This window comes from Gracilinanus agilis, chromosome 2, assembly GCF_016433145.1.
Source record: "Gracilinanus agilis isolate LMUSP501 chromosome 2, AgileGrace, whole genome shotgun sequence".
Classification (NCBI taxonomy): Eukaryota; Metazoa; Chordata; class Mammalia; order Didelphimorphia; family Didelphidae; genus Gracilinanus; species Gracilinanus agilis.
Window position 1 is genome coordinate 583,906,845 of NC_058131.1, and position 21,805 is coordinate 583,928,649.

Below are 21,805 nucleotides of genomic sequence, written 5' to 3' on the forward strand. Positions count from 1 at the left end.
GCAGACCAGGGAACTGAACCTCTGTATCAAAATCCAGCTCTCTTTTCACTGACCACATAGCCTTGTTCCTATATTCTATTCTCTAAATATTTTATGTGTAGTGTCTCTTTCCTAACAAGACTAGAACCTCCCTGAAGGCAGGGATCAAGTCTTTCACAGCACTTCCCACATCGCGCGTGGATAGTCCGTGGCTAAGAGCTCTAGCCTCCGTGACCCTCGGCCCACTTTCCCGGGGCGGGCGGGCTGACTTACCCGCGCTCCCCTAGGCGTGCCGGGCGTTTGAGGCGGCCAGGGTCTCGGCCCGTGTGGCCCCACACGAGCCCGGCACGAGTCGGTGCTTCTCCCAGGCACTTTCCTGGAGCCTCGGCGAGAATGCGCCTCAGCCTTCTTCCCTCCCTCGCGCACTCCCACCCTCCCTTCCTCCCTCGCGGCGGCGCTTCCCAGGAGCGGCGCTGGCTTTAAAAAGCCCCAACCCCACCCCCCCAGCCCTGCACTCTGCACAGGCACTTGAGCGAGCCGGGCTAAAGCCATGCGGCGCTCGCGGCTGCCCGGATCCCTTAGGCTGCTGTGCGCTGGAGGAGGAGAAGGAGGAGGAGACAGAAGAGGACGCGGCAGCAGCAGCAGCGGCGGTGGCGGCAGTAGCGGCTGGAGTGGGAAAGGCTCTCGGCCGCTGACTATGCGCTGCTGGAGCTGGCTCCTGGTGTTCGCGCTGCCCACCGTTTGCGCTGCGCTGCGGTCCCCCACAGTCTATACTAACCACTGGGCTGTGGAAGTACTCGGAGGGCCAGCAGAGGCGGACCGAGTCGCCTCGGCACACGGGTATCTGAATTTGGGACAGGTAAGTGGTTAGGGGCAAACTTTTCCCCGCGCGCACTGCGGGTCCCCCGCGGTGTCCTTGGCACAGAGTAGGAACTGGAGCTTCCGTCCTCTCTGACCTCGCCTTACCTCTTCTCATCTCCTCTACTACTTTCCCACAAACCCCGGTCAGGGAGTGGCTGCTAGCTCCTGCGTCCCAACAAGCCCCAACCTGGGCACACCAGTGCACCCTGACCGGGTCCTACCCTGAGGAAGGTTGAAATGGACCTCAACACTGCAAGGAGTGCGCAGAGAGAGAGGGAGGGAAAAGAGATGAGCTGCAGCAGTGGCACTAGCAGTGGTTGTGGGAGAAGGCGGGAGGCCAGCTACCAGGAGATGGGCAAAAAGAAAAGCCCAGTTCATGGGGTCAAAACTTGACGGTCTCTTTCTTGTTTGGGAAGGGAGTGTGTATGGCTGTAAATGTCATGGGGGGTGAAGAGAGTGGGAGTTGTGGACTGATGTTGCCCAGCAAGCAAAGTTGTTCCTTACCATATATGAAGACTTTAGTTAAGTATCAATAACTTGTGCGTCTATACACAGACGCACACACTATGGGGCAAGTAGTTTTCCAAGGATCGAAAAGTACAAGGAAGCCTTCGGACTTGGACACGGTTGAGGGGCGAGAGGAGCTTCCCGGATGGTTGAACCGGAAACCTGGGCAAAAGAGACTCGATCACCTGTCTTCTTTCCCCTTGGGGGAAGAGGCATTCATTCCGCTGCCCCTGCCCCCGGTCTCCGCTGTACTCTTCACTCCCACGACTCTCCGAACTTTCAGGTCTCCTGTGGCCGAGGTTTCTGCAGCCTAATATAAAATCCCACCTCTATAGCCTTCTGTCCTATACCTCAGACCACCTCCGTTTCCTAGGATGACCCTAATAAAATTTCTCATTTTTGGGTGCGCTTGCTGAGATGTGAAGGCAGGGGCAGATTGGGAAATTAGGAATCTCAGCACCTTACTGACAGGCTGGGGAAGAGAACTGCTAAATTCAACAAATCAGTATTTAATATGGGCTGAGCCACATGAGCCTGGATCCCCTCACAACCTATGTATAAAGGGGGGCGATTTTGGCCGAGTCCAGAGATACGGGGCAATACCTCGGGGGTAGGTCATTGAGTAAACAAATGGACTTGAGACCTAACAGATCGATCCTAAATTAGTGAGAGCCTGAGTCCAAACCATAGACATTCTAGAACAGGAATTTAGTCTTCTGTACTCAGTAATGGAAACAACACAAAGAGAAGCAAGAGACCGCTGAGAAATGATCAACTGTCTCTGCATCTTGTCAGTGCTGCTTGAAATGACAATCTTAACAAGAATATGCCTATGGAAAACCCAGTGGTGCTCCATATGGGATTTGTGAGCTTTCTTGAAGTGAATGTGTAAAATATTCTTAGGGGAGGAAAGTGGCTTTGTAAGTAAATGAGCCATGGCCAAGCCAAATTACTCCCAGGATTATTTGCAGGTAAAACTGAAGAGAGGCAGGACTGAGCCCCTTTCTCATTACTCTGAAGCCAGCCAACAATGTAAAGGGATGTCGGAAGTATAAGTTGGGTTTTGCTGGGCAAGGGGCAAGGAAGAACGAGATTTATAGTTCAGAGAGCGATTAGTAGGCTGAAATGTATAGCCTCATCTGGGGATTACACTCCAAGAGTGGTTAACAAGTATATGCAAACTACAGACATAAAGGATCAAATCAAGTTACAGATAAGCTCTTCTTAGTAATTCAAACTCTAGCACCATGCAGTGTTAAATTTAGTTTTATCATTATCCATGACAGAGCCCAGCAAAGTGTGGTGCTGCCTAATCTAAATGGAATTTTCTTTGCATCATAAGTCTTATATTGATACTATTAATGTGCAGTGTGTGGTCTTCTGTAAAAGTAATCTCAATCATTTAAACTGTATTTGTGCTTTTATCAAACTTTCGAGATGGTTGGTCATAGTTTATCTGAAAGAATATAATTAACTAGGTGTTTTTTTTTTTCTGGTTCAAGTCTCTTCAAGCATTACTGTGATTTAACATTTTACTTTTATCATATAATTGACTTCGTTTCTATCCGTAGTTCCTAAATCTTTATTCTCTAATTCTCCAGATGTGAAAAGGTGTTCCTCAGGGTTTTATCCTGGGTTTATTGCTTTTCCTGTTTGCTTATAGTCTGTCAGCTCTCTGTGTTCCCAGTTCACTGCTTCTCTGACCAGGTGGCACTGCAATTTGTCTTACAAGCAAAGGTATCTCTCGAAGTGTGCTATAAATTACAAAGAGACTCAGTTGTTGGCTTGTATAATTAAACACACAAACTGGAATTTAAGTTGAGACATAAGTGCTCAGACCAGACTAAAGCAGTGCTTTGAACTCCAGTATCCAATGTACAATATACTTTCTACAATGTCTACAAATGAGCCGATGATGGCAGTATAATTCTTCTGACTCTAACTTCATTGGAAGTTCTCCAGGCAGGTCACATTCAGTCTATTCCATCCTTATTTTGTGGGTGGGTAAAGAATGAAGGGAAGTGGGGTTATTACAATGACCCTTACCACACAAGGAGTTTGTGAGTTTTCCAAGGTCATTGTAAGCAACTGCTGTACCACATGGCATCAGCTACAGAACTAAATTAAATCTACTAAAATAGTCAGTGTCATATGACTTCAGAATAAGATAGCAACATGCCAAGAGTCCTGAGAATGGAGAGCTGTTGAGAATACTGACTGTTACTTTTAGTTTTTTTTAGAAGTTGATTGATTGATTGATTTAGAATATTTTCCATGATTACATGGTTCTTCTTCTTTCCCTCCCCTCTTTCTTCCCTCCTCCCAAAGCTGACAAGCAATTCCACTGAGTTTTACATGTATCATTGTTCAAAACCTAGTTCCATATCATTAATATTTGCAATAGAGTGATCATTTAAATTCAGCATCCCCAGTCATATACTCATCAAGCCATGTGATCAATCATATGCTTTTCTTCTGCGTTTCTACTCCCACCATTCTTTCTCTGGATGTGGATAGCATTCTTTCTCATAAGTCCCTTGGGATTGTCCTGGATCATTGCATTGCTTTTAGTAAAGAAGTTCATTATATTCGATTGTACCACAACATGCCACTTACTGATAATTTAAAAGTAAATAGATAGATTGTGTAAGAATTGAGTGTTTAAATGAATTCTGTTCATATATTTTGAGGAGCTGGATCTAGGCGCCTATGATTTCATCTTTAAGGAAGAACTGGGATGGAAACTTCCTCTAGTTTATGTAGGTTGGAAACTGTTCTGTATCTTAGAAGTCTTAGTGACCTTCCCAAGACACTGAAAGGTTAAGTGATTCACCCAGTGTCATCCAGAGAGTATGTATCAGAGGTAGGAATCAAACTTAGGTTTTTTTGACTCCCAATCTGACCCTCTATTTTTATGCCATGAATGTCTTGGTGCATAGCACAAAACTTGGCTCATGGTAGGCATTTAATGCTTATTGACTTGACACTTTAATGATTATTAAAAGGAGACTTTTTAAGCTTATGAGACCCCAACTAACAAGTTACAAAAAATAGTCCTTTGTTTTCTGCCACTCCCCTCTTCTGTTCCCAAACCAATCTTTCTTTACTTTTTCTTTTAAATGCATTGTCTCTGTGGAAAAAGGCCAGGAGCATTCAAGCACCTGCTTAACAACTCATAAAAAAGAAAATCTAATTTGTAGTTTTCAGCTGGGAGTATTTGTGGGCATTGGATGAAGGTATTAACTCTCCTTTTCAAGTGAACCTATTGACAAACAAAGAGGAAGGGGCCTATACAGTTTGACATAGAAAGTCATGTTTCTTCCTTTTGCTTTAGTCTCTACTCTTCAAAGCAATTTAAAAAAAATCAAAACTTAATAGGCCAGTCAAATTTAAACTCTATTTCTACCCTAGCCCTGGTTCCTCATGGATCTTTATTATACTCTAAATTACTGCTTAATTATTTTTCTTTTAAAGTAATGGGTATCTTTATTAAATTAACATGGTGCAAAGATATTTTAAATTATCTAGTCCATTCTGATGAGTAAGGTCACACTATTAATTAGTGGCAGAATCTAGGTATCCTGACTTCTAGTTACAATGCTTTTTCTATTATAATATGTTGCCCTCTATAGATTAATCTTTGGGGCAGCTGAGTGGCTCAGTGGATTGAGAGCCAGGCCTAGAGACTGGAGGTCCTAGGTTCAAGTCCGGCCTCGGACATTTCCAGCTGTGTGACCTTGGGCAAGTCACTTGACCCCTACTGCCCACCCTTACCACTCCTGGGCCTAGGATGGTCCCTAGCCCGGATGAAAAAAGGAGGAAGGTTGGGCGTGGGGCTAGCAACCCCACCCTGTAAAAACTACATCTGCTAAAGAAACTGCAACCTAAAAGTAGGGGCAGCTGGGCTAGCTCAGTGGATTGAGAACCAGGCCTAGAGACGAAAGGTCCTAGGTTCAAGTCCGGGCTCAGACACTTCCCAGCTGGGTGACCCTGAGCGACTGTGTGTCCCATTGCCTACTGGTTGTGGCCCTATGCTCCTAGAATGGAGTCCCAGGATTAAAAAAAAAATAGATTAATCTTTAAAGAGATGCTGTATGTGTTGAAACTATTGTGTTTTTGCTGTGACTTGGAATGTTGATGAGTAGGAAGGGAGGAGTTTGCATATGAATAGGCTAAAAATTAGGTGATCTTTGCAATTAAACTTAAAATAGTTCTGCATCTTTAGTGTATTGAAGTTTTATATTTCTTTTTTTTAGGGATGGGAAAGCATGATGCTTTCCACTAAATTCTTGCGGTAGCTCGGGATATTGAGCTCACTTGTTGGTTTAGAGCTGGAGATAGGGTTGAGGCTGGGGGTGGAGAAGCAGGCTCACTGCCAAATCTTAAAACATCTTCCTGCCATAAATGATTTTAAACCTGTCTTAAATGATTTTTACTTATAATAACTGCTGATCACTGCACACCTGGCTTTGAATTTCAGGTGGTCCTCAAGCAATTCCTGTCAGTGAGAGAGAAGAATTATGATGCTAAAGACTTCTTGTTCTTATGATTAAAAAGTAAAGCTTCAATCTAAACTGAACTGAAGGAATAAGAAAAAGGTATTAAAAAGTTGCAAGAATGCCAATATGAACAGGGCAGAAGGGGAAGTGTATTAAACAGTAGTAATACACTATGTGTTTTTCTTCTTTGGCATTTCAAATAATAACTTTCTATATAGAATGTGCTTTGAGCCATCCATCCATCCATCTGTCCATTCATCCATCCAACTATCCATCCATCCATCCTTAGTAGAGTTCAGAGCCTAGGGCACATCACATTGTGCGTCCCCTTCCCAGGCATTTTATATGGTTAAAATTAAATTAGAATAAACATCAAGGATAGCCTTGAAGAGGAAAAGAAAGCCCATATGGTACAGCATAAAGCTTACTGGATTGGGGTTTGACTATTTATGGTTCTGTGTCTTTGAGCAAGTAATTTAATCTCTTTTAGATTCAGTGGGCCAGCTGATCTCACGATCTATATCTCAGATATCATCAAAGGACCACATGAGGACTATCTGGAGAAGGGCAGACGTAGTGTTTTGTAACGGTTTACGGGCAAGAGGATTGTTAGGGGTGATTTTTATGTATATTATCCTCAAGTCTTAGCACCAGCTAATGAAGCCATCTCTTCCTCCCCAAAGTATTTTTTTTTTCACTCAGCAAAAGAATCGAAGGCTTTTTAACCTTTATTCCCCATGTTCTTACAATGGCCCAGATCATAATGTTCTGGTTTTTTTTTTCTGAGTTATTTATGGAGACATAATCAAAAGTCAATATGAGGGGCAGCTAGGAGCAGTAGGCCTGGGGTAGAATCTGGCACCAGATATTGCCTAGCTGTGTGACCCTGGGCAAGTCACTTAACCCTGACAGCCTAGCCCTTGCCATTGTTTTGTCTTAGAATTAATACTAAAACAGGAAGAAAGGTGTTGGGTTTTTTTCAAGTCCATATCATGATATCATTTGACTAGCCATATTTTCATAGTTCATGGACCTAATAATGGAATGAATTTCAGAGGCCTTTTAGTTCGGTCCCTTCATTTTACCTATAGAAGGAACTGAAGCCCAGGGAATTTAAATGACATGTCTAAAGACAAACTGGGTAGGAAGTGTAAGAATCAAGATTTGAACTCAGGTCCAGTGAATCAAGAGTCAGTGTTCTTCAAAGTACTTCTGGTGGTAACTGATTCTGTTACATTCTTAAATAAAATAATTAAGTCTTTCTTTTTTATGTCCTTGTTAGTCTTCTGCTTAGGTATTTTGAAGACCTAACTGTATTCACGAGGTCTTCAGTCCAGTTTTACTAAATAATGGTGATGAATAGTTCCTTCATCTGTCTAGCAGTTCACACTTCATAGGATGAAATTGGCAGACATGTGTAACCATGGTAACAGGGCCATCAATACCCTTAGTGTAGTAATGATGGCACTGCAAAGAAGAAACACTTTCTCATTGTTTCTCACTTAGTCACTGCAGTCATAAACAAGCTGAGCTCTGCAGTACAGTACAACCTGAGACTCAGATATAGCTTGATTTACCTTTCTTCACGTAAAACTGTTCTTTGAATTTATCCAGAAAGAGGCAATCAATTTCCGTTTCTAACACACTTCAGTGCCATTTGAATTTCTGCCATGGGCCAGAATTGTTCATTACTGAAATCCTAAGCTGATCTGCCTCTTTCTACCCAAATATTGTGTAAATCAGTGTTTTCTGTAGGCACTAACCATTGCAATTGAATAATATGCCTGAAGACCCAAGACTAAATAATCAATAAGACTATATCTTCATAATAGTACATATTTTGTTAGTGAATAAATAGCTTGGTTTCTCAACCTTTATTTCACACAACAAAAATTTCTACAATATTCAGAGGAGTTACAATATTCAATGAACCAGGGACTTTTTATTGAATATTCATATATCAGATTCTCATCTTGTCTGTTTTTCAAAACCCTCTTCTTATTCTACATATATAAATATTGTGAGAGGAAGGAAGAGGTATATCATATGGACAAAACCTTGAAGTCAAAGAACTATATTGATAGATCTCTGTAGAAAGAACAATGGAGACCCTTTCTGATTCTTCTGACTAATAGTTTGGTCTTGGGCTCATTCTTCTACATCAGTCATATGGTGTGAATAGAGCAAATATACTGATTTCATTAATTAATTGCTACATATATAACAGTAACCCAACTAAAGTCCTACTTGGAACAATGCCTTATGGCACAGAAGTGATTCTGAATTCTAAGAGACTGTCAGGAAAGCCCACATTCTGCCAAGTTTTACCAAACTTCACTTATTAATTAGCTTTATGATAGCTTTTCTGTAGTTTGAGGAACAGCTTTGACAAATTCAGTCTAAATCTGACTATCAGAAAATAAATTTTTTTGGGATACAAAACCCCCTAAAGACCATTTGATAAAGACAAAGATTCAGTTAGTAATTAGCCTTATGAGAGGCTAATATACAACTTGAGGACCAACCTTAATAAGTTCTGAGTCTAAACACTATGGGGCTGGCTATCAGGTAATGAATTAATTTTGAGCACAGCTACTGTTAAATGCCATTGATTAGGGGTAAAAAGGTTGTAAGACCTATGTCAATGGAAGAACACATCAGCAAAACAATTTTTGGAAGAATTTAAAAAATAAAATATTTGGGCAAGTGAGCATTTGTAATAATTTTTTAGCTAATTCTCTGGATTATCAAGTCTTTTGTTCTTTATTTGTATCTTATAGCCTAAAGTATTTCCTAAGCCAAAAATTGAAGGTCACCAGTGGGTTCAGTTAATGCGTGTGGGTATTTTTTGGTGCTATTAGATGTAAGGCATAAACAAGAGAAAGGGGAAAAGGACAGTGGGGAAAATGTAGATTAAATAAATATGTGTAAATTTTTAACAAAATACTATAGCATTTTATTTTGATTTTATTTCCCTTTATGATCCCTTTATCTGTGTGCCTGTCAGTTTTATTGAATTGGATGACCAATCTATTGAGTTGGTTTGTTAGTGTGTGTGTGTGTGTGTGTGTGTGTGTGTGTGTGTGTGTGTGTGTGTAGGATAGGCANTGTGTGTGTGTGTGTGTGTGTGTGTGTGTGTGTGTGTGTGTGTGTGTATTTAGGATAGGCATTGGAGATGGATAGTTAATTGGGCCCAAAATTGACCAGAGAAAGTGTAGGATGAATTACATTTGGAATCCTTTGAATGATCCCAAGCTACTCCTCTTGCCCCACCCCTGCCTATATCTCCTTTTTAAAACAAATGTTCTCCAAGTGACACTGGAATGATATAATTTATAGAATCCTCTAATTGTCAGAGGATAAAAGTTGTGGATGACACAATTGGTAGATGCATTCTGCCTGACAGTTGATTGCTGTTTACTTCCAATTAATACATATGTGCAAGAGGTATCATAAAGCAAATCATCCATAAATATGCATAATCAGAAAAGGAGACAGGTCAATCAAATAGCAAAAGCAAGTAGCAATAGTTAAGCAGTTGAAGTACTACCGAAGTGCCTAGAAAATATAAGAAGTTCTTGAAGATGGCCTCAGTTCATTAGGCAGATACTTTTTGGAGAATCAATGAGAGACTATGGGAAAGAATTATACAGAATGAAATGTGAGATATACTGATGGAGAGATGAACTGGATCCACAATTCATGATTCCACTGAAGAATGCCCTTGTACATGGTGATGATTCTGATTCTGGTTTCTTTATCCTTCTTCACTACCTATAATTCTTTGCAATATTGTTTATATTATTCATATTTTCTCTTTTATGATGGAATGATATTCCAAGGGAATAGATTCCTATGAGGATCATATGGTTGGTTCTGTGGTCTCTATGCTTAGTCACCATTTCACTAGTGCATGCCATTGGTCACAAGACTGACTCATTCTTTCAGCAAACATTTTTAAAATACCTCCTACAGGAAGGCCTTTGTGCCTTTTCTTTTTTCCATCTTATCATTGGTTCTTCTGAGGCCCTCTTCCCCAAAGCCCAGACCACCAGGTCTTAAGCAATTAATACTTAATGGCTCAGGAATTTGTAATTTGAAATCTATTTAGCTTTCCCATTTTTTCTTTCCTATATGGTTACATTGGAAGTATGTAGTTTTGTATGTATTAGACCCCAGATATCTGGACTTGTGCCTCCTTGTCTCAGTCTGAATTTACTTAGGTGTGTCTATCCCAGGACAGGTTTTAAAAAAAGGTCAATGGCCATTTAATTTTTTTTAAATGGCCATGTCTAACCACACATCTTGAGCTTTGCCCATTTTTTCCCTCTAAAAAAATGGCCCATGTTTTCATGCCTACTGATAAAGACTCATTTCTGTGAAGAAAAATAAACTTTATTTTTGTCACACTGTCAAAATAACTTCAGAGCTCAATTCACTGACCATCTCCTTGAGCATATATCTTAATTTCTTAGTTGCAGCAATATGAAGCTAAGAATAGAAAGTTAAGCTTAAGTTTAGTGGCTTGAACCAGATGTTTACTTGTACCAAGACCTTGCCAATTCACAGCTGCTACAGCACATCATTTTAGCATGAGATGAAAAGTACAGTGATGGAGATTGTTGTTCTTTGTCCTAAGGGTGCTTATAACTGAACAGACACTTCCTTGTCCAAATATGCATTTTTGGCAAGTGACCTTATTGGTCACTTTCTCTTTTTTTTTCTAGGAATATGTTTACCTATCTGTCTATGATAGCTGACTATAGTGGGAACAGAATAAGCCCAGTTTTATACAATATACAATACACAAGTTTTCTGTTGTGGTGTTTTCCTTTAATGTTTACTTACCTCTTGGTACTTTTCAAATCTCAAAACACTGTATCAGTGTGAGATGATAATCATTATTATTAGTAAATCCAAACAAAACCCCCTAGTTAAATATTTTTTTCTAGATTAATAAACTGAATGCATTAAAAACTTTTATAAAGCTAGTATTGTAGGACAGAGCTAATACTGATATTTTATACTTTGTTATATCAACGTTTTCTTGTATGTAGTTGTGGAGAAAGAAATTGTTCAACTTATGGTACATATGAATCTCTGCAAAACAAACTACTGAAAAAAAGAAATTCTTTTGTATTCAATTCCATTTAAACTAGGTAGTGTAAGAGACGTCAGCAAGTTTGTCTATGATAAACCCAAAGACCCCAGCTTTTGGGACAAAAATCCACTATTTGACAAAAACTGCTGGGAAAATTGGAAAACAATATGGGAGAGATTAGGTTTAGACCAACAACTCACACCCTACACCAAGATAAATTCAGAATGGGTGAATGACTTGAATATAAAGAAGGAAACTATATAATAAATAAATAAATACATAAACAAATAAATAAATAAATAAAAATATATAAAGTTAAGTGAACTTGTCAGATCTCTGGGAAAGGAAAGATTTTAAAACCAAGCAAGAGTTAGAGAAAATTACAAAATGTAAATTAAATGGTTTTGATTATATTAAACTAAAAAGCTTTTGTACAAACAAAAACAATGCAGCCAAAATCAGAAGGGAAACAAAAAATTGAGAAAAAATCTTTATAATAAAAAATTCTGACAGGGGTCTAATTACTCAAATATACAAGGAGTTAAATCAATTGTATAAAAAAATCAAGCCATTCCCCAATTGATAAATGGACAAGAGACATGAATAGGCAATTTTCAGGTAAAGAAATCAAAAGTATCAATAAGCGCATGAGAAAGTATTCTAAATCTCTAATAATTAGAGAAATGCAAATCAAAACAACTCTGAGGTATTACCTCATACCTAGCAGATTGGCTAAAATGAAAGAAGGGGAGAGTAATGAATGCTGGAAGGGATGTGGCAAAATTGGGACATTAATGCATTGCTGGTGGAGTTGTGAACTGATCCAACCATTCTGGATGGCAATTTGGAACTATTCCCAAAGAGCACTAAAAGAATGCCTGCCCTTTGATACAGCCATACCATTGCTGGTTTTGTGCCCCAAAGAGATCATAGGGAAAAAGACATGTAAAAAAATATTTATAGTCATGCTCTTTGTGGTGGCAAAAAACCGGAAAATGAGGGTATGCCCTTCAATTGGGGAATGGCTGAACAAATTGTGGTATATGCTGGTGATGAAATACTATTGTACTCAAAGGAATAATAAATTGGAGGAATTCCATGTGAACTGGAATGACCTCCAGGAATTGATGCAGAGTGAAAGTAGAAGAACCAGGAGAACATTATACACAGACTAATACACTATGGTAAAATCAAATGTAATGGACTTCTGTACTAGCAGCCATGCAATGACTCAGGACAATTCTGAGGCATTTATGGAAAAGAACACTACCCACATTCAGAGGAAGAACTACAGGAGTGGAAATACGAAGTAAAACAACTGCTTGAACACATGGGTTGATGTGGACACGATTAAGATGTAGACTCTTAATGACCACCCTAGAACAATTATCAACAATATGGAAATAGGTCTTGATCAATGACACAGGAGGAAGCCAGTGGAAATGCACTTTGGCTACTGGGAGGTGGGGGGTCGGGGGGAGAGAGAGCAAGAACATGAATCATGTAACCATGGAAAAATTTTTTCTAAAAAATAAAAAATTAAATTAAATTTAAAAATAAATAAATAAACTAGGTAGTGTCCCAAATAGTAATTTTGTTCCTTTTTTATTTTTATGTTCATTAACAAGAATCTTGAAAGTTTCCATATTTGGTGTATATTAGAGTTAAGTGTTTTGTATGTTTTTTTTTTGTTGATAAGAATTTGGTAAGCATTCTTAACTACATACAATTCAATCTTTGGGTTACTCTCTTTTTCTTACTAAAAGTTTATTCTACTTTCCAGTAATTTGTTCCTTTCCTGAAGTTAGTCACTTAAACTTCTTTTTATTTCATCCATACTGCCTTCTATGTCAAAGGTTGCTTTTCTCTTCTTGCCAACCAACCAGTCAGTCCCCTCCCTAAGTCTCTCCTGGAAATTTGCTGCCTCAAAGAAGTCTTTCAATGACTAGCCACCACCATTGAGATTTTTTTTTAATACCAAGGAAACTTTGTCCCTCTGAGGATTGCACATCTTTTCCCCAGTGAGTGTCTCTGTTTCTTTGTGAATCATAAAGTCTGTAGAAATGAGATTAGAAATCTAGAGGGCAAGACCTAACTCCCTGCATAGAATTGATGCTCAACAAATAATTGGGATTAATTTATGTAGGCATAAGGGTGTAGTTATCTGACTGAACCTGCCTAATCAGTTTTGAGTGACATATTCTTTCACTTATGTCTTTTGATAGATTCTTATAAATATTAAGTGCAGTTTGGCTTAGAGCTGTCCTTGGGAGTTGAAGGCAAGACTATTGACGTTGTTAGATGGATGTAAAGATAAAAAATTGCCAGTAATTCTTTGCATAATTAGTATATGTTAATGACTCTTACTATTCTTTGAGATCTGTTGCTTTTTTCAACTAGTCCTCTTTGCCATATAAAGTACAAGGGACCTTTGATTCACATGATCCATCTCATCTCTAAATCCAGTACTACAGGTTTGTCTCTTTTTGTCAGCTGATTTCCCAATAGCCAATGGTTATGCCATTTGTTTGAAGTTTGGGTTTACAGTAGGTCATAGCCTTTCTTAAGCCTTCCCTGCTTTTGAATATTCATCTAACCTCACTATTAAAAATATTCTTAGAGGTAGGACCCAAGGGAAAATATTTTTTGAAAAATTATTGATATAGTTGAAAACATCATACAGTTTTTTATTTAAAGAAAATAGCACATGTAGTTTTCTAGAAGTGTAAGCTTAAATTTAAGTAGTCAGAAATATGATCAATGCAATTGTCCTTGGGACCCAGGTGTGTGTGTGTGTGTGTGTGTGTGTGTGTGTGTGTGTGTGACCCTTTTAGACTTTGGATTGTGCTGTTAAGACTAAAAAACATCAATGTGTCTACCTAACCAAAAATACTTATTTCCTTAAGACTTATAGGTCATTTGATTAATGAGATTTGAGATTAGTTATTAAAATATCTTCACTATTTTCCAAATCTTCTCCACATCCAAAGGGAATTGTGCATTAAATTTAGTGTCACTACAGTAATATCCACAGAAGAAGAGGATGAAATTCCAGACCAGATAAAATCCTTTATCAACGAACACTGGAGAATTCTGATACTTAGAGTATTCCCCAAGTATTCCTCCCTCACAAACCTCCATGTTCCCAGAGTAGGAACACAAACAAATTTAGAAGCTTGGGCAGCGGCTAAACTTAGAGTAGACACCTATGCTATTTCAATGCCTCCCGAAACTCCCTGCCTTCCCTTCACCCTGCAAGAAGTGGCAGGTATAGATTCTCCCCAGCCACATAAAGGAAAGGATAGAAGAGGAGGAATTAAGCAGGCCAAAACATTCTGCCTTTTACCAGGGTCTGGTCCCAGAGTAAGGACTATCCCTTCACCTCCCTGCAATAGTTACAATCATGTTAACAATCATGCTCGATCATGTGAAAGAAAGAAGGAAAAGAGGGGTGCCAATGTGGATGGCTGCATTAGACCTGTAGGAAAGGAGACTGAAACCCAGCTGGTGTCATCCAGCATCCTCTAGAGAGGCTATGCAGGGCAGAGGCCCAATAAGACAAACCTTATGCCTTCTGATGCTAGAAGGTTGAGATAGCCTTTCAACATCTTTTAAGATGACTGCTCACCCTCTGCAAGGTGAGCGAGCAGATCGAGTGATTAAGAAATGAAAAAGAGGCTAAGATACCAAAGAACGTCAAGGAAAAAACTATAGCAAAAGCCTCTAAAATGCACATTTTGTCTCAATAAAGACAGTCCTAAAACCAGAAGAAAAAAAAATAAAATGTCAGAGAATACAAAACTCAACAAATTTTGTAATAAGGAAACTAAACCAAACTTGATAAAACTAAACTAAACTTGATTAAGGAATTTAGTAGTGGTAGTAGTAGCAGTAGCAGTAGTAGTAATTGCAGTAGTAGTAATGGTATTTATACACTGCTAAAGTTATCAAAATATTTGCAAATATTGTCTTATATATTGTCTCAAGATAACCTCACAACAATTCTAGAAGATAAGTACTATTATTATCCCCATTTTCTTATGCTAGTTTAGTCATTTCAGTTATGTCCACCTCTTCGTGACCTCATTGGGTTTTGGAGGGTTTTTTTGGCAAGGATACTGGAGGGTTTTGCTATTTGCTTACTAAGTTATCCCCATTTTACAAATGAAGCAATTGAGGAAGATCAGAGGTTAAGTGACTTCATAGGGTCACATATGTGCTGCTAGTAAGTGTCTGAAGTCAGATCTGAATTCAGGCCTTCCTGATACCAGATCCCCACTTTCTAACCACTATGCCATCTAGCTGACTAGGTACAGATCCCTCACAGAGCATGGAACAGTAATAAACTCTTGAATAGTTCAAAAGACGGATAAAATCCATTAAATAAGGAATTAATGATTATAGGTCAGAAATTGAATCTCTCAATGCAAAATGTTTTACAAACAAAAAAAGGAAAAACTAAATCATCAAAGAAAATATTTCGAGAGGTGAAAAAGATAAACAGCTTTAGAAGAAAAAAACACTAAAATGAAGGCAAATTTGGCAGAAAAGCAACAAAAGGCAGTAGCATTAAAAGAACACAAATTCTTTACAAACCAAAGCACTTTAAGATAGGAGAAATGAAGCAATCTAAGGATTAAAAAGATTCTCAAATAACAAATAAAGAAACTCAAATATTAAAATGTAGAAAATAATATGAGAAATAGTCTAGAACTTGTATAAATACATAGCAAAGTATCTACTGAGAGAATCTGTAGATCACTGCCAGAAAAAAAATCTTAACAATTAAAACTCCGAGATACGTGGTGTTTAAATGTCCCAAGTGCAATAAAAAATTTTTAAATGTGGCTAGGAGAAAGTCCATCAAATATGAAGAAAAAGAAATTTGAGCAACAAGATCATTCTGTAGTTGCAAGAAATCACAGAAAGAAATGTAAAAGGATGTCACTCTACCCCTGCCAAAAACACACACACACACACACACACACACACACACACACACACACACACACACACACACAGAAGGAACTCAATGTGAACCCCCCAAAAAATGACCTACCTGGCAAATCTGAGTTTAATCATTAATGAAAAAAAAAAAGGACATTCAACAAGAGGTATTTGTGATAGTTCTGTTGCATGGGGGAATGAAACAAAATAGAAATGAGCAGAATATTTGACTTGCAAAAACTAGATGCAATGGGAACACAAGAGGTAAACAAATGCAGCTACTAAGTAAGGAATTAATAATAATATTAGTTACTTCATGTCTTTAGAGGATATTACTTAAAAGGGGAAAAAAGCACTGGATTTGGAGACAAAATATCTCTAGGTTTGAATCTTAGCTTTAGCATTCACTTGTGTGTGTGGCTTAAGATAATTCATTTAATCATTTGAGCCTCAGTGTCTTAATCTATAAAATGAAGATAATACTTGACTCTGTCCATTGTTATAAGGGTCAGATGAGATAATGAATATGACAAACTTTATTAACTTAAAGCTCTAAGCAAATGAAAAGTAGTATTTGTAGCCTTGATGCTTCTTTAAGGCATGGAGATGACCTCAGGTTTTCAAAGGCTATGCCAGCAGAGGATGGGGTCTGAAAGGCCATCCTAAGATAGAAAGCCTTCTAGATAGGGTCATTGATATTCTGTCAACTGAAGCCTAGGCTTACTAACATTTGAGAGAGATCTGATAAGCTGATTGACTCCAGACTGATTAATCTTTTTTCTTCAAAGCTACTAAGATACAGAGTGGTTTTGCTTTGTGTTGGCTATACTACCAATCTCTTGCACATAAAAACATGGATTTTTAATTAGAGAAACTAAACTTGAGAGACAGATAAAATAAATAATCATTCCTTACTCTAGAAGTAAGTAGTAGTAGTAGTAATGAGAACAATGTATAAACTAACTCTGAAGCCTAGTTTTGAGAATAATAAGGGCTAAATGGTGGTGATAACTACCTTTTAATATACCTTCCTTTAGAAGATTATAAAAGACAGAAGGATTTAGAATTAGTTTTGCTTGTGCAACCATTTTTCATTCAATTTTGTCTGATTTAAGATTTTCCTAATAGTGCTATGTGATGTATTGACTTCCTGTGGAATTTACAGATTTTCCTGACTTGTTTAAATAATACCTTCCCCTATAGTCCCTAAAAGAAGCAACCTTCCTTATAATGCTCTCATGGAAAGACTTCTTCAAGGGGAATCTTGTTTCTTCTTTGCAGCTTGAATTTTCCAAGTCATGGGTAAACATTCCTTGCTGTCTGGGTCAAATGTTGAACTTGAATTTATTAAGCATTTTATGTATATAACATCTTTTGTTTTGTATAAACCAAATGATCACTTGCTGGTAATTTAGTACATTTACATAAAATGAATATGAAAAGAGATGAGGAGAATAAAAACATTTTCTGTAGTAGTTGCTTTATTTATAGATTCTTCTAATTCTATTAAAACAAATGCCTGAGGGATATAGAGCTTGGAATTAGTAATACATAATAGAAGTGGAAGAATTTTAAACTCAGAGAAGGAACCATTAATGTTAAAATAAGAGTTGAATCTTAGTACCAAGAAGAACCAGTGGCATTTTTCTAAAATAAAATAATCATATAATATGCCATGCAGGGAAGACAAATTAAAATAGATACTTTGTAAAGAGAAGACTGGAAAGGAAACATAAAAATATCACACAATGAAAAGGAGAAAGTGTTAAGTTGACTCAAGGGAGAAAGAAATATAAAGATTACAGTAACTCTGGTTTAGAGACAAGTAAATAAAATTACTGTCATAAAAAGCAATAAAACTAATTAAATATTTAATATGCTTTTTAAAAGTTGGCAAAACATGATGTATTAAATATGGTAAAATATGTAAATAATTATAATAGTTTGCCTAGCATGTTCAGGCAACCAGTTCAGTGCCTTACTACCAATCTCTTACACATAAAAACATGTATATTTAATTAGAGAAACTAAACTTCAGAGACAGTAAACTAAATTAAGTAAGCATTCCTTATATTATGGAATCTAAAAGACAGATGACTGTTGGCACTGTCTAGGAAATCAACCTGGTGTTCAATGAATGAATGAAATAATCACTTAAAAAAAAAAACCCTTATCTGCCATCTTAAAAGTAATACTGTGTATTGGTTCCAAAGCAGAAAAGTGGTAAGGGATAGATGATGGGGGCTAAGTGATTTGCCCACAGTCACATAGTTAGGAAGTTGTCTGAGGCCAAATTTTATCTCTGGATGTTGCTCTCAATCCACTGAGCCACTTAGCTGCCCCCAAAATAATCACTCTTAAAAGGAAAGACATTTAAAAGAATTGTTTAAATGGGGAAATAGGAATGCCTTCTAGCTTCTAAGAATAAAATCTAAAGAAAGGAGAAGCTCAAAATGAGAGAATATCAGAGTTGGAAAGGACCTCAGAAGCCTGTACTAATCTATCTGAACCACACTTGAACATCAACAAAAAGCAGTCATCCTGATGCCAACTTTAAAACTTCTGTAGAGGCAAAACCCATTTTCTCCTGAAGTAATCCATTCTAAAGTATTTATATAGCTCTAATTGTTAGGAAATTTATCCTTATATCAAGCATAAATCTATAGTTGCTACCTATTGTACCTGGTTTGCCCCTCTAGGGCAAGCAGAACAAGCTATACTTTCCCCACAGGATCATTCTTCAAATATTTGAAGTTAAGTCTCATGTCTTCCCTAAATCTTCTTTTCTCCAGGCTAAACCTCCCTCATTTCTTCAATTTAGAAAAGACATGATCCATGCCCTTATTGAGCTTATAGGAAAAAACATAAATACATGTTTTTATTTTATTATCTCATTTTATTAGAAGTCATCTAATCCAATCCCCTCATTTTCCAGTGAATAAGTTGAGGCCCAAGGAGGTTGTGAGTTATCAAAGTCACATAAATAGGAAGCACCAGATGCAGGATCTGAATGTAGGTCTCTTTACTCCTGGAGGTAGGCACTGTCTTTTGCATTTTTTTTTTTTTTGGTATTTGTATTTTAGTGCTTAGTATAGTGCCTAGCACACAGTAAGAGCAAGTGCTCAATAAATATTTATAAATGGATTGATTGACTTTGGCCAATTCACTTAACTGTTATTTGCCTCAGATTCCCCAACCACAAAATAAGGATACTAATAGAACCTACCTCACAGATTGTTGTATAGATCAATTGTGATAAAGTAATTGAATAAATTTACAATTTAAGTAAATTTGAATAAAGCACTTAACAGTGCCTGGCACACATAGAAGGTGCTATATACATATTATTTATTGTCATTATTTTTACTCTTGAACTAGTGCTCTTTCGACTGTACCATACTGCCCTCAAGAAAATAATATTGTTTTAGAGCTGGTAGAATCACAAAGAATATCAAGTCCATTCAACTGCTCATGAGAGAAACAAAAGAGAATAATGATAAAACATTAAAGAAAGAAAAGGAACCCATTAACAACTTACTGTACAGGAATCCATGTTAGATGCATTTCTGTTCCTTTGCTTTGCTTTTTTATTTATTTGTATAGTTTTAGAAAAGAATATAAACAAGCCTCAAATTGGAATAGGGCAATAATTGGTGAAAAACTGATTAAGTAATATGGATCTGTTCAAGTTCGCAGAATGGGATAATTAAGCTCTTAATGATGTGTCTTTAGTTATTGATGACCCATTTTATTGCCCTTCATCAAATGTCCCTATACCAGGCATATATTGGAGGTAACTTTTGTCCTTGTTCATAATAAATGTTGAGAAGTGCAGAACCAAAAACATTTGTGCTCATCATTACTGATACTAACAAGCAGCATCCTGTCTTTCCTCTTTTTTTTGACTTGTTTTTTCTTCTCTTCTTGCTTTTCCTTTCCTTCCTTCCACCTTATTGCCATAAATGTTTAAAGAAAGTAGGTTTAGGTGTCATATAACATCTATTTTGGCTACTGCCCAACATAAAGTCTTATTAAGGATTGATTTAGTGCATCATTTCACAAAAGTGTGGTCCCTAGACCCCTGGGGATCCCTGACAATCTTTTAGGTGGTTCATGAGGTCAAAACTATTTTCATAATAATACTAAGATGCTTTTTGCCTATTAAGATAGGCAAATAGCTTCTTAGCATTTCAAACTAAATTTTAGTATTTCCAACAATATTTCAGTGTGAAGCCACATTCTCTCCATATACTAAAAAACAATTAAATGGCAGCAGATTGAATGCAGAAGCAGATATAAAAATCCAGCTGTCTTCTATTAAACCAAACATTAAAGAGATTTCCAAAAATATGTAGGACAATGTCACTCTTCCCAGTGATTTTTTTTGTTTTAGGAAAAAGTTATTTTTTATAAATTATGTTATGTTACCATGTTGTTAGTTCATCGTTTTAAAAAATAAATGAATAAGCATTAAGAATGTTTAGCAATTGTCTAACACAATAACTATCTAGATGCAAGCCATATAAACAAAAAACCTTTTGGGTTCTCAGTAATTTCTATGAATAAAGGAGTTCTTAGACCAAAAAGGTTGAAAATGACTAGTCTAGAACCTAAACATGAATATATATCTAGAAATACATTTTTCAAAAAATTTACTTCATTAAATATATATACTCTGTATGAATGCTTTTGCTATGTTTGCAGATTACAACCTTTTCATCCTATGTCATTCTTGTCTTTGACCTTCCATAAATCATCCATCTAACATTCCAGAGCTCTTCTTGTGTTCCTTTTAATATTTTGTGACTACTTAGGCTGTTATCCTTTTCTCTTATTATATGAAGAGCCTACCTTTTTTCTAGTCATACATGTTTTTAACATATTTCATATTACATCAGTCTTTGGTGACAATATATTGAGCCTATCTTTGTAACATTTCTTGTATACTCCCTCTTCTCTCCTCTGACATTGCTACTACCCTGGGGCAGGCTCTTATTACCACATGCCTAGACTACTGCAATAGTTTTTAGGTTGGTTTCCCTGCCTCAGGTGCCTCTCCACTACAGTCAGTCCTCATCCATTCATCTGTCAATTGATCTTCCTAAAGGGCAAGTCTGACCACATCATCCCCTATTCAGTAAACTCTAGTCACTCTCTATCATGTCCAGAATCACATATGAAATCCTCTGTTTGGTGTTCAAAGACCTTTGTAACCTAATCCCCTCCTACCTTTTATTATCAATCTAGAGCCGATTGCACCTTCTACCCCCTTATTCTGCAATCTAATGACACTGGTCTCCTTATTCCTAGCAACAGACATTCCATTCCCTGAGTTTGGATATTTTTGTTGGCCAATCCCCTTTTCTGAAATTCTTTCCCTCCTCATCACCATCTTCTGCTTTCTCTGCTTTCCTTCAAATTCTAGTGGACATCCCACCTTTTGTTGGGAACCTTTCCTGATCCCCCTTAATACTAATGCCTTCCTTCTCTTGATTATCCCCAGAATATCTAGATATCTTGAATGTAATAGTTATTTTCATGTGATCTCCCCATTAGACTGTGAACTCCTTGATATCAGAGTTTTTTGCCTTTGTTTCCCCAGTGCTTAGTACAACTGGTCAACTAACTCACCCACTTGCATCTATTATGGATCGTTCCATTTTCCAGTGGATCATCTATAGTCATGCTTCCTTGAAATCATAATTCATAGGCATATAGCTTCACTAACATGCTTGTTTAAAATGGATTTTGGAAGCAATGAGCAGCTTAGAATCAGGAAAAGTACCATATGGTCTACCAAATCAAATACAATCTCTTGTTAAATTCTGAAACTTGCTCATTACTATCAATAGTATCTATTTAATATTTTTGTAGTAATGCATTAAATTATTAGCCTAATGAATTTAATAAT

General features: G+C 37.4%; 1 protein-coding gene across 3 annotated transcripts in view; it reads left to right on the plus strand.

Annotated features, from left to right (window-relative positions):
• The first annotated feature begins 527 nt into the window (after positions 1 to 527).
• Positions 528 to 21,805, plus strand: part of PCSK6 (proprotein convertase subtilisin/kexin type 6) — a 266,121-nt gene continuing 244,843 nt past the window's right edge. For all 3 annotated transcript variants that reach the window (XM_044665405.1, XM_044665406.1, XM_044665407.1), the window contains exon 1: positions 528 to 838. In XM_044665405.1, the coding sequence (XP_044521340.1) occupies positions 530 to 838 (309 nt within the window). In that variant the 5' untranslated portion in view covers positions 528 to 529. The remainder of the gene's footprint in view (positions 839 to 21,805) is intronic.